This window comes from Salvia miltiorrhiza, chromosome 5, assembly GCF_028751815.1.
Source record: "Salvia miltiorrhiza cultivar Shanhuang (shh) chromosome 5, IMPLAD_Smil_shh, whole genome shotgun sequence".
Lineage (NCBI taxonomy): Eukaryota > Viridiplantae > Streptophyta > Magnoliopsida > Lamiales > Lamiaceae > Salvia > Salvia miltiorrhiza.
This window is the reverse complement of record NC_080391.1, coordinates 11050947-11064492: the sequence shown is the minus strand read 5'-3', so window position 1 is coordinate 11064492 and position 13546 is coordinate 11050947. Positions and strand designations below refer to the sequence as shown.

At 35.0% G+C, this 13546-nt stretch overlaps 1 protein-coding gene across 1 annotated transcript; it reads left to right on the top strand.

Annotated features, from left to right (window-relative positions):
- The first annotated feature begins 10226 nt into the window (after positions 1–10226).
- On the top strand, positions 10227–13359 carry LOC130985990 (uncharacterized). The gene is made up of 2 exons (XM_057909243.1): positions 10227–10577; positions 12909–13359. Exons 1-2 carry the CDS (start codon positions 10377–10379, stop codon positions 13089–13091), a joined length of 384 nt encoding a protein of 127 aa, XP_057765226.1. The 5' UTR covers positions 10227–10376; the 3' UTR covers positions 13092–13359.
- Positions 13360–13546: the final 187 nt, after the last annotated feature.

Below are 13546 nucleotides of genomic sequence, written 5' to 3'. Positions count from 1 at the left end.
TTGCTGGAGTTAGGGCAATGTGGAGCATATCGAAATTCAAGTCTGGACGCTAGGGCAATTGTAAAAAGTGGGAAATTGTAAAACTAGGGAATTTAGGGGAAAATTGGAGATTTAAGAAATTAATGCCTTAATTCTATATTCCGGAAATTCGAATTTAATAGCAAAAAAAAATTATAATTTCCTACATAGCTGCCACATCAATTAATTTTTTTTTCGGCGTGTATATGTGGCGTTTCCGGCATCCACATAATTTTTCGGTTGGTGGTTGGCTGACCATGTGCAATTCCAGAAGAAAAAGAAAGGTTATGTATTATGAGGCGAATTTTAAAGGTGATGTGCAATTCCAGAAAATGGGGAAATGTAATGTATTTAGAGGCAACTACATCTTAAAGAAATGTGGTAACCATCGTCTATAATCAATTATTTTATATAAATTTTCATCTAATTTATGAAAATACTTTTCTAAAATTCATCTTTATATTTTATTTTTGACAGCTATACTCTTTTGAGTCCGGGCTAGTTTTAATTGATGCACTTAATTAGTATAAACTGGTATAAGAGAGTATGTACATGTACCGTCTCACTTATAATGGCTCAAAACTTTTCGGCATAAAAATTAAGGAGAATATAAAGTGGTGGGACCTATTATTATTTTTTTTAAGAGGTGAGACCTATACTTTTTAAATAGTTAAATTTTTCCATTTATAGAAACGAGTCATTTATAATGGAACGGACCAAAATGAGATGCATATCACTTTTAATGGGACAGAATGAGTAATTATTTAAAATGAAAAGTAAACTCAATGAAATTATATGTCCTGATGATAGTCGTATAGTGTTACAATATGATTTATATTGTTAGAAAATTGAGTTAAAAACTATAATAAAAAGTAACGAACATCGAAATAAAATACAAACAAAATAAAATAAGGCACTCTCCCGTGCAACCGATTGCACGGTGCAACTGGTTTCCAAATGACATTACTTCAACATACAAATAATACTTATAGATCGAAAAAATGTTCAAGTGTTATTTCACGAATGAAGTAGTGTTATTCTGAAAAACAGTTGCACATAAGTATTTGTGAAATAAAATTAGAGAATTGGAAATATCTGATTTAGCGCTAATTGTCGTGGAAACAATTAGGATTAACGAGTATATATATGCGCATGTCTCATATATATATATACTATAACTTATATAGAGTTTAATTTCGATAAGGGTCGGCTGAGTGATACTTGTGTTCGTAATACGCATGATATTCCACAAAAAATCGAAAGCACCACTAAAATTTATGGTTGAATAATTGTATATAAATACATATTCATTATTCACGTTGGCAAGTGGTAATATATTAAAAAGTAGAGGGGTGAATTCAAAGTACTCAAGGTCTACATTTAAATCCGTCGTGTCTCTTCTTATCGACGGAAGTTTGGATTTTACCGATGAATTTTTTCGTGCATAATTCACTCAAATTGGTGTAGTGTTTGTCATATTAAGTTTTGAAATCTCTCTTGGAGTATATGTTTTCATTCGACGCGTACAATCAATCAAATACTAATCAAAATGATCATTTCATGGTTCAAATTCCACTGTACTTTTTAAATCGACACACTCACTCTAATTAATTACGTTTAATTGTGTGGATCTTCATCAAAAAAGAATAAAGAAAGACAATTCTTTCAATTTCATGGTTCAAGGTCATATATATGGGTTCAGTTCTACTATTCAAGCCACTTTCGCTCCTCATTCCTTGACTTATTTTTTTTTTTTGAGGGCATTCCTTGACTTATTTTGTTATACAATTAAAATGTTTGTCTGGGTTTTATTTTTTTTTTTTGAAAAAAAATTCGGTCTAGTGTCGAATTCGATCTAATTCTTTTTAAGTCCATGTATGTTTATTTTTTTTTTTTGATGAAATTACATTATAAATAAATAATACAAACCACACACACACCACCTAGTGGTTATTGTGGCCGAGAGTATTCAAACCTGTGACCTCTTGGACAACAGGCAACCACCCCAACCACTAGGCCATCCCAAGGGGACGTCCATGTATGTTTATTGTTATTACGTTCGGAAGCACTAAATCTTTGGTACATAAGTACAAATTAGATATACATGTACATGTATATATAGTATATATATTTTCTCCTAGTGAAGGGTTAGGCTTTTAAAATACTACTATATATAATTAAATTAGAAATTCATGAATTCACTGTGAAAAAATATATAAATTCAAAAGTTAATATTTTTGCTTCATATAAAAGTCGAATCTAAGGCCATGAATTCATCCAACAAAATGGCATATCGTAGATTTTCATAAGCACTTAAAATTCCAATAGTAGTTGATCCCGTCTCAACTCTCAAGACCCGTCTCTGACTTAATAGCCTAGCCTCCTAATTTATAGTACTTAATTTAAAATTGATTTTTATTTAAGTACCTGTCCATTTTCTCTGATATATATACAAGAAGAACTTACAGACACAAAATATATATATGGAGAGACTCTCCCCCCCCCCCCCCCCCCCTCTCTCATTCTTTACCGAGCATCTTATTTTATTAAGCATCAAGCACACAATGATGAAATTAAATTACAAAAAAACAAAACTGTATGTATTATAATCAAATTTGGGTAAAAGTAAAGAATCTAAACTGCTAATAAAAGTTGGCCCTTGTCATCAACTGAGAATTAAGCAAACCAACAAAAATAGGTCTTTCATTTGAAAAAGGTATTAATGGGATAATGATTTTAAAATGGGCATTAATAGTGAATAATTCGTAGCTTAACTCTTTTCCTTTGCCGAAAGACCCTTTCTTTCATCCTTTGCCCACCGCCCTCCCCCAATTCGTCAACATTTATTATATATCCCAAAACCTCTCTACATTAACCTTAAATAAAAGACTATATATGTTTTTATGCTTTATTTTAAATTTATCAATGCATATTATGTGTGGAAAAATAACTTGTGAGTACCGTCTCATTCCAAAACTGGAAGCTACAGGCACAAGCCTACATCGAACAGAAAAAGGTGATAAACGGTTTTAAGAGAAAAGAAATCTGAATAGTTCATGCAAGTGTGAAGTATTTTACAAGTGTTTGTTGTTCACCATTAGAGCATCCACAATGGTGGTGTCTTAGAGGGGTGTCTTAGGAGTGGGCCCCACCTAAGACACACCCCTCTCCAATGCATTGTGTCTTAGGTGGGTGCTTAGATCCCCATTTCCACAAAATTCATATTTCTACACTTTTATTTTTAAAATTCAAATTTCATTAAAATTAAAATTCTACATTACAATAATTTAAATAAAATTAAAAACATAATTAAAATATGCTAATAAAATAAAAAAAACATAATTTCCTAATTTAAATAAGCCCTCGACGCTTGAGCACTTCTTGGACTAGGTGGTTGTGCAAAGCCAATTGTGCATCCGTCATACCCGTCGTATCCTTGTTCAAGAGCTTCATATCCATCTCCTCCCGTTTCATCTCGGCTTGCATTTTTTTGGCATGGGCGATTTGCCCCGTTTTGAGAGCATGCTCCTTCATGCTTTCGGCCACCTTCTTGAGGGCGTCGGAGAACGCCGATCCTCCTCCCGAAGACCCTTCTCCCTTCTTCGCCTTGCCCTTGTCTCGCTTTGCCGCTTTTTAGCCTTGGGGTCTCGCCGTGACACTCGGCTCCGAAGAAGTAGTGGTTGCTCCACCATCGGAGCCCTTCGACTTTTTGGCGGAGTGGACATCCCCGGCTTGCGACGTGAATCTTTGGCAGTCACGAAGCACTTTCCAAGCTTTGACGTAGGAGAATTGCTTCTTGAAATTCGCCTCGAACATCGTCTGGGCTTGTTGGAAGATTTGATCGTCGCTCATACCACTCCCCCAATTCTCCTTGCACGTGTTGTAGAAGCCCTCGAAGAATTTTGTCTCCTTTTGGACACGGGCGAAGTGGGACTTGAGATGCTCCGACTTTCGCGGCGGCGCTCCCGAAGTATTGAGCGCGTTGAACTTCTCGGCGATTGCTCCCCAATATTGGAGCAACTTTTGGGAGGTCCCCAAAATAGGATTGTGGGTTGCCTCCGCCCACAATATTGCCACGAGCTCGGTCTCCTCGCTAGAATATGCAGCGCGAGTGCCCTTGGCTTTCGGCTTCACCTCCTCCGGCTCTTCTTGAACGTTGGCGTTCGCCGCCGGCGTAGGAACATTTCCTGTAGCCAAGACATTCGAGGCTGCTGAAAATGGAGCGAACCCCATCATTGGAACCCTCGATCCGCCTTGTTGCTCCATGTATTCATCGAATTCACGATCCATCTTTGGAAATGTAGAAGAGAGAATTTTTTTTGGGAGAGAATTGTAGTTGAAGGTGTTGGTGAATTTGAAAGAATGGAAGGAAGAGTAGTATTTATAGAAGGGGAAAAAAGAAAAAAAAAATCAAAATAACAGTTGAAAATTTGCAACGGTCGTTTTTTTTTTTTTTTTTAAAAAAAAGAAAATTTGGAAACGGTCGAATTTTTGGATATTTTTTTTTTTAAATTAGGCGCGTCCGCAGGACGCGCCATCTCATCTCCTCTCTCGCCTCGTGCCGTAGCCTCGACCCCGCCTCGCATCTGGGCGCCCCTCCAGCGCGCGGCCGCCTCCTTCGCCCCGGGTCGACACCGCCCTCGACATGGTCGCTGCTCTTAGTGCCAAATAAAATTGGACATTATTCATTTAAAACAAATTTCAAAAAATAGGTCTACTCCTAACATTTTTTTTTCTTAAATACTGTATTAAAAATGTTCATAATAATTTAAAAATACGTGAACTGGAATGAAAAAAGAGCAACATAGAAAGCCTTTACATGTCAATGGCATAATTACTCTTGCGGAAAAGAGAGTCAAGTCTTTAGCACTAAACGCATTCACACGAGCTTACGTTAGCACAACGGAGTTATGTTGGGCCCATTAACAAGCTTTTAGCCCAATAATTCACAGAGAATTCGAGGCTTTGAAAATGGCCTTTTTCTCTCCCCCGACATTCAAATATTTAAACCAATAAATTATTTTTAACAAATACCTATTTATATTATAAAAAATGAATGATTCTATTCCTAGTCTCAATTTTACTCACCATAACCCCTTATCTAAAATAATAATAATAATAATAAATAAATAAATAAATAAATAAATAATTACGCCATCAATCCCATCGATCTTGTCCAGTTCTTTTTTTTTTCTTGTTCCATTAATCTTGTCATGTTTTTATATTTGGTAATGATTTTACACTACAAACAATATGATCTCACACACTTACACACTTTTATTATACTCCCTCTGTCCATGAAAAAGTGCCCCATTTGGGTGCCGGCACTAGTGCTGCCACGGTTCAACCGGGACCGGCGGGCCAACCCTGAACCGGCCCGAAAGTCAACGGTCCGGGCCCGGACCGTTGACCACGGGCCGGTTTCGGGACCGGCCCGCCAAGGAGCTCGGTCCGGTTACGGTTCAAGGGGAGAGCGGCCCACGGCCCGCCGGGCCGGCCCGCCGGTTCGGCCCTGAACCGCCGGGCCCGGCCAATTTTTTATTTTTTTTTAATTTTATATTCAAATCCTAATAATTTTAACTAAATGTAGTTTCACTATTTATAGTGTACTACACATGGTAGAGAATCCTACATTTTTCAATGTGGGATAATGTAGCTTCACTATTTATAATGTACTACACATGGTAGAGAATCCTACACTATTTATAATTTATAATGTACTACACATGGTAGAGAATCCTACATTTTTCAATGTGGGATAATGTAGCTTCACTATTTATAGTGTACTACACATGGTGTAGAATCCTACAATTTTCAATGTGGGATAATGTAGCTTCACTATTTATAGTGTACTACACATGGTAGAGAATCCTACATTTTTCAATGTGGGATAATGTAGCTTCACTATCTATAATGTACTACGCATTATAAAGAATCCTACATTTTTCAATGTGGGATCACTCAACCTAACTTATAAATATATAACTTATATTCATGTAATAACTTATAACTTCTAAATATATAACTTATAAATATGTAACTTATAACTTATAAGGTCGATGGATCAATTAGTTAGTTTACTTATTCAATTTTAAAGATTATGTAATTTGTATCCTTGTAATATTTTTTTGGTACATAGAATAAATTCAATAAAAATATCTATTTTTATGAATTCATTTGAATTTTTGGTTCTCAATGTGTTAATTATTTTTCCTTTACTTTATTTCAATTCAATTGTCATTTGAAAAAAAAGATGACATAAAAAATATTATTATATTATTAAGATTTTTAAGTTGAGTAAATTTGAAAAATATTTTACTTGGTAACTTGAGTAATTTCAAGCTTTAAAAAACAAAACATATATTTAAAAATTATATATTTATATGACAATAGTATATAAGTTATTAAGTAATTTAAGACTTTAAGTTGAGTAATTTTAACATTTTAAGTTTTTAACATCATAATTTATAAAACTATATAGTATAAGTTGAGTAATTTTAATATTTTTTTCAACATTTGTAAAGTAAAAACTATTACATGAATATAAGTTATAAGTTACAAGTTATATTTTTATAAGTTATAAGTTATATATTACATGAATATAAATTATATATTTGTAAGTTAGGTTGAGTGATCCCACATTGAAAAATGTTGTATTCTTTACAATGTGTAGTACACTATAGATAGTGAAGCTACATTAAGTTAAAATTATCCCACATTGAAAAATGTAGGATTCTCTACCATGTGTAGTACACTATAAATAGTGAAGCTACATTATCCCACATTGAAAAATGTAGGATTCTCTACCATGTGTAGTACACTATAAATAGTGAAGCTATAAGTTAGGTTGAGTGATCCCACATTGAAAAATGTTGTATTCTTTACAATGTGTAGTACAATGTTGTATTATTTACAATGTGTAGTACACTATAGATAGTGAAGCTACATTAAGTTAAAATTATCCCACATTGAAAAATGTAGGATTCTCTACCATGTGTAGTACACTATAAATAGTGAAGCTACATTATCCCACATTGAAAAATGTAGGAATTGTGAAAAACCAGGAACCGCCGGTTTTCGGCCCGGCCCGGAACGGCCGGTTCAGGGTCCGAAAACCGGCCCTTTATATTTCATCCAGGTCGGTTTCGGTTTGCCGGATTCTCGACCCTGAACCGCCGGTTCGGGCCCGGAACCGGCGGCAACACTAGCCGGCACGGGTACTAAAAAAGCTGATAAAGTTGTTTTGAGTGGGGTAAAAATTACAATAGGGGTAGTTCTAATGATATTGATTAGTTTGTTAATATTTTCTTGTCTTTTAGTTGTTGAGAGTTTAAACAATCCTACTCTTTATTGAGTTCGATTTTAATGTTAAAGACTAGTATTTAATTTTATGCCTATTTTAATTCTTGTGTTTTTTTTTTAACATATTCATTCTTTTTTTTTATGCCTATTTTAATGTTAAAGACTATTTAATTTTTATTTTATTGTATAATTGTAGAGAAATCAATTGATTAGTTGACACTAATATATAAAAATAAAATTAAATTTACTTAATTTGTCAAAATATAAATATAAAAATTATTATCCACACATATATTATGTGTGGTTTAAAAAAATTAATAGAGGTGCACACCAAATATAAAAATAAACTTCATTAAATAAAATAAAACTTAAAAAAGAATTACCGCTATATAATAAATGTTACAAATAAATTTTCTGCTACACAATTTAAATGTCAATAACTAATTGAAAGTTTCAAATTGTTTCACCTACACATTTTTCAAAATATGTGTGGGTAATGGGTAAAACATCAATTAAGATTTGCATAAATAATTAATTAAAGCCAAAATATAAATGTAGCTAAAAATATTTTCCCCCGTTTCTTACATGTCAAGAATAAATAATGATAAAAATTCATTACCCACACATAGATAATTTAGAATTATGTGTGGTTAATAACTTTTATTAGTTTGCCACGTTGGCGCAACAAATTTAAAAATAAATTTTATTATACACAAATAAAACTTAAAAATAACCGTAAAATATAAATGTCACGAAAATATTTTTGCCACATATTTTAAATGTCAATAATTAATGAAATTTTTTTGTGTGAATTACCTACACATTTTGAAATTATGTGTGGGTAAAAACTCAATTTCTTGTAGTGCGGAATTCACACGTGAAGTGGAGTTAATTTTCAGAACATATTTATTATTTCATTGAGCTAATCAACAAACACACATAGCCTAAAAGCCATTAAATCGAGTTGTAGATACAATTTGGAGGGTTTGTGTGTATTTCTTCCACTTGTTTGAGTTCAGAGAAAGAGTAATTTAATTTTGGGGGAAATGAGATTGATTAGGCGTGGGGGAGTTGGTTTCGTAGTTTTAATTAGTGAGTTAATTGTGTGGGTTAATTGCATAGATTAAATAAAAGTGTGGATTTATTAATGATATAAGTTGTAAATAAATTAAAAAGTGAAGGGTATGAATGTACAAAAAGGTGAACAGGACACTTTTTCGTGGACAAAAAAAAGGGGTAAGTAGGACACTTTTTCGTGGACAGAAGGAGTACTAATTATACTCTTTTTAATAACCGTGCCCAAGAAAAATGAGACAAACCTAATGAGACGGAGAGAGTATAAATTTACAATTTTACCATGTATAGCCAAAATTAAAGATACTCTTTACATTCATTTCTTTCCATTACACACAAAAATCTACTTGGTCATCTTCATCCATCTAACTGTCTCCTAAATTCATTCCATCAATAGGACTTTTTTCTCATTGGTGGGGGCATGGCTTGTAACGCCGAGTACAACAACTTGAGTGGATTATTATGAACCCTTAAAATTTGCTATATCAAATGTATTTTTAAAGAGTATCATATAATAAGTTGTTAAGACTGGACGAATTTGAATCGACAATACTTCAGGATAACTATAAGGCGACACTGTATAAACTGAGCTACGGCGGATAGAGGTTTGAGGAGTTGGCGAAAGGAGGGAGAGTGTGATGGTGGTGGTGAGAGATCGGAGAAGAGGGGGAGCGATCATGTGAAGAGAATTATAGGAGGATTTTAGAGGTGATGAAATTATAAGGAATTGTTGAATTTCAATGATGATGTTAGTTGGTCATCAGAATTTTGAGGCTAAAGTCATAAAGAAAATAGGGGCTAAAGGGTAAAATAGTCTACAAATAAATATTTATTACTCCATTTTATTAAGGGTTAAGGTGCATATAGGCCCCTCAAGTGAAGGCCCTTAGAGCATTTCAGTCCTCTTACTAACTGTGTGTGCAGATTGGCCCTCGAACTCAAAAAAATGGTGCAGATCGCCCCCTCTGACTTAACACCGTTATGGGCCGTTAGTCATAGGGGGCGATCTGCACCGTTTTTCTGGAGTTCAGGGGCTAATCTGCACATTTTCCTTTTTTGGAGTTCGGGGGCTAATCTGCACACAGTTCATTAAAAAAAATCACATCTCGAATTCTCCCTCGAACGTCACCGCCCCCAATTGCAGAATCACCCCCAACGAATCGAACTTCGTCTCGCCGTAGGCGGTGATCGTGACCCCAATCGAGATCGAGATCATGTTGGCCATGGTCTTTGATTTGAAAACGTCCTTCTTCAACAGCACGCCGATAGTGTAGATGGCGACGGGCATCGTCGGCCTTTATCACCGGATTTCGCCGGATTTGAGTGAAAGAGGCGACTCCTTATCGAGAAAAGCTAGGCGACTCCTCATCGAGAAAAGCCAGGCGGCGGGTTCACCGGATATTGCGACGGCGATTTCCGACAGAATGGAAGAATTAGGGCTCGTCCTTGACGCTAAGCGTGTGCAGTCGAGCGAGCTCTGAGGTTTAGGGCCCAAGAGAGAAAGAAAGGGGTGGCGCCCTCCGCCGGCCTCGCCGGAGCTTGAATCAGCGACAAAGACGATCAAATTTTGAGCGAGAGAGATGAATTAATTAAAAAGTTAAAAGGTGCAGATTAGCCCCTAAACTCCGAAAAAACGGTGCAGATCGCCCCCTTGACTAACGGCCCATAACGGTGTTAAGTCAGAGGGGTCGATCTGCACCGTTTTTTTGAGTTCGGGGGCCAATTTGCACACACAGTTAGTAAGGGGACTGAAACGCTCTAAGGGCCTCCACTTGAGGGGCCTATATGCACATTAACCCTTTTATTAAATAAGGAATTATAGAAAATAAAATGAGGATTATGAATAGAATAGGATTAAAAGAATAAAGTAGAAGAAGAAATGGGCCTGTTGGTTCAGGGCTGGGTGGGCTGCAAGCGTTCATCCCGCTATCAAGTTTTGATAAATCAAGTCATTTTCTGCACGAATCTAACTAGCTAGAATAATGTCGTTTCTATGGGAGAAGAGCCAGACATGGAGATGGCTGGTGACGAAGACGAGGGATTCGAAGCCCTTCTTTCTCACCTTCGCCACCGTGTGCGGCGTCATTCCAGGGATTATTGGCTACTGTGTCATGCAGGTCACCAGTTCCGGCAACCCTGAGCTCGAAGCCAAGCTTCGCCAATCCGCCCGCCCCGAATTAACGGTAATCCGTCTCTCTCTCTCTTCCACTTTCTCTCAAATCTTTGTGTTTAATATTTGTGGATTTGAATTTGGAATCGCGATATTCAATTGAGATATTTCATCGAGAGTCCTTCAATGCATACTGATGACCTGATTGATTGACTGCGTTTAGATATCCGGTGTATTTCAGGGTAGATAGTGTATCTCAGCGCGATTTGGTCTTAGGTTTAGGGTTACTTAGTTCATTTTGGTATGAACTATTCTAATTAGTTTAGGGTTCTTTTAGAATTTAGGATTTGCTTCGATAGATTAAAAGAATGTATAGACTAATATATTGTTTACCAAGATGGATTGAAAATTTTGGGATATCATACAACCCTTGATTATCTCTTCAATTTGAGATAATTTGCTCGATTCATACCCAAATGAAAGGGCTAGGATTGCTCAATCATGTATATTGTCAATCTTGGATAGTATACGTGCTGATATCTACAATTGGCCCATGTTAAATCATGTTTCTGGACAAGGAGAACCATTTTGTAAAGATAATAGTTGTGCGAAAAAAAAGACCATGCATGAGAGGTATTTCTTGATTTTGTAACTGGGATACTTCTATACCATATCCCTGGCTGTTGTCAAACTTCTACTTTACTAGATTGTTAATCGACATAGTTCGTTGTATATGTTAGGGCCGCTCAAGAACTTCCTGGTTCAACCAAATCAAACCTATCCGACCAAACCACAGAATCATTGTTTGTACATCTGTTTGATTAGTTTTGGTAAGTAGAATTAAGCTAAAATAATCCAAAACCATTTGTTTCACCTACTGTACATATGATTATGCCTTCAATTTTTCTTAACTGATGGTTTGGTTTGATTTGGCATATGCCTTAAAAAACATCCAAACCAAACACATATATATTGCCTTTTTATCATGATAAGTAGATCGTGCATCAAATATTTTTACTTGTGCTTGTTATTTCTTATATTAAGTTATTAAATAGCGCAGAGTGCGTGTTTTCTCTAAAAAATCATTGTATCAGTCAGAGGTGGACCTAGGGGGAAGGGGGCATTGGACCGCACTGGGATTTACAAAAAATTAGGGGTATATATGTCTTTTCATATTTAATATTCCATCCGTCCCAAAAGAGTATGCTCACTTTCTTTTTGTGTCCGTTCCACGAGAGTATGCACAACCCATTTTTGAACATGACCCCCCCACTAACCCCTTATTTTTAATCCTCACTTTCAACACTTATATACAACTTTACCAATTTGGCCCACCATTATTTCTCGACTCCACTCATAACAGTGGACCCTTTTTATCACTTACAACACACTCACCTAATATTTATTAAAACCCATAGTGAACAAACTAAGTATACTCTTCCGGGACGGAGGGAGTAATTTTGAAAAATCATATTTTTTTAATACTAGTTAAATTGGTTTTCCTTTTGCTATTATTGGTATTAAATTTTCTAGTAAAATGATCTAGTTTGCCAACAAAATTATATTTGGAGCTAATTTTCAATCATGTGTCATTCATGTATGAGCAATACGACTTTCACTTGAATGCAAGCTATAATTTTTTTATTCTCTAAACATGAGAAACCTGATATCCTAAAGTAATATGTATGATTGAATCTTTGTTTACTATTATGTTACTCTTGCATTTGATCATTGTTTATTTTGTGGTGTATGTTATGAATTAAAAAGATATTTTTGTTCTATATTATTGCACTATGAGGAACTAAAGTTCAAATTTAGCAAAGCAAAGGTTCACAGATCGTTCCTCCAAATTTAGAAGATTGAAAATTACGGCACATTTTGAATTTTTTGTTATTATTTTTTAGATAAATAGAACGATTTATACAAAGTATCTTGTATTGTGGATATTTCATCTTCATTATTAATGAATCCCGCCTTGTCCAACCTCAAAGAAGATAAAGTAAAATACTACTAGGCAATCACATGTATCTATTTTTTAAAATAAATTTATATGTAATTTGAAGATGATGTGACTATATTATGTCATTGTTTATTTCTAAGTATAATTTGAAAAAAATCTTATGAATTTATAAACTATGATTAGTTGGACTCCACTGACTAAAAAGTCTGTGTCCACCACTGGTATCAGTAGAGACAAAGAAGAGAAGTATGACAATCTGCAGAGGATTGGAAATGAGATCCATTGTTCTCCTTGACTTTCTAGCCTACTAATGCATGAAAACTACATATTTTGCTTCAAGTTTGCCATTAGAAGATACCTATGATCTAGCCATTGATTTGATCATTATCAATAATTACACTGTGTTGGGGTAGAATGAAAATTTTATGTTGTGGTGACGATCAGATGATGAGTAAAGTTAATCAAGAGAGGCTGGCAGAGTACCTGGGGGAGCTGAAGAGGAAAGAAAATACAAATGACAGATATGTTGCTGCTTTAAGAGGAGAGACACTGACTAGAAAGCCCTATGTCAGAATTCAGCCAGTCCCAGAGCCAAGTAGCCCTGAAGTCCAGGAGAAAAACAAGTGAATGTTGAGACACCATTTGCTTCTCAGATGATAAAGACAACTCGTTTGTGTTTACCAACTTGTGTTTATCCTATGGAATACCAGTTTTTCCTTGTCTGCTGACTTATTAGTGTAGCAGTGGAATTATATAATGCTCAGTCATTGTAATATGATACTATTATATTTGAACAAAAGCCAGAGAATGGCTCCATTTGATTTGGCTGAGCTTATAAGTTTCTTAAAACATTGTATAAAGTGTTCAGGAGTTATTGAGAAGTTTTTAGCATAAATAGCTTATTAGGTGTGAAAATTTCAATAGTTCATAAGTTCCAAAGGAAAAAAATTCTTTTAACTTTCAATTTTTCTTTATGATCTTATAATCAACACAATTCACAAAATAAAATGATAGTTAATTCTATTACATAGTTTCCTTTTAATTTCATCTCTCTTCAATTGTCTCTTCCTAACTTATATAAA

Excerpts from the sequence above, each read along its gene's own strand:
- LOC130985990 (XM_057909243.1), top strand. The coding sequence starts at position 10,377 with ATGTCGTTTCTATGGGAGAAGAGCCAGACATGGAGATGGCTGGTGACG. Across the intron at positions 10,578-12,908 it reads CCGCCCGCCCCGAATTAACG|ATGATGAGTAAAGTTAATCA; the intron begins GTAATCCGTCTC and ends GGTGACGATCAG.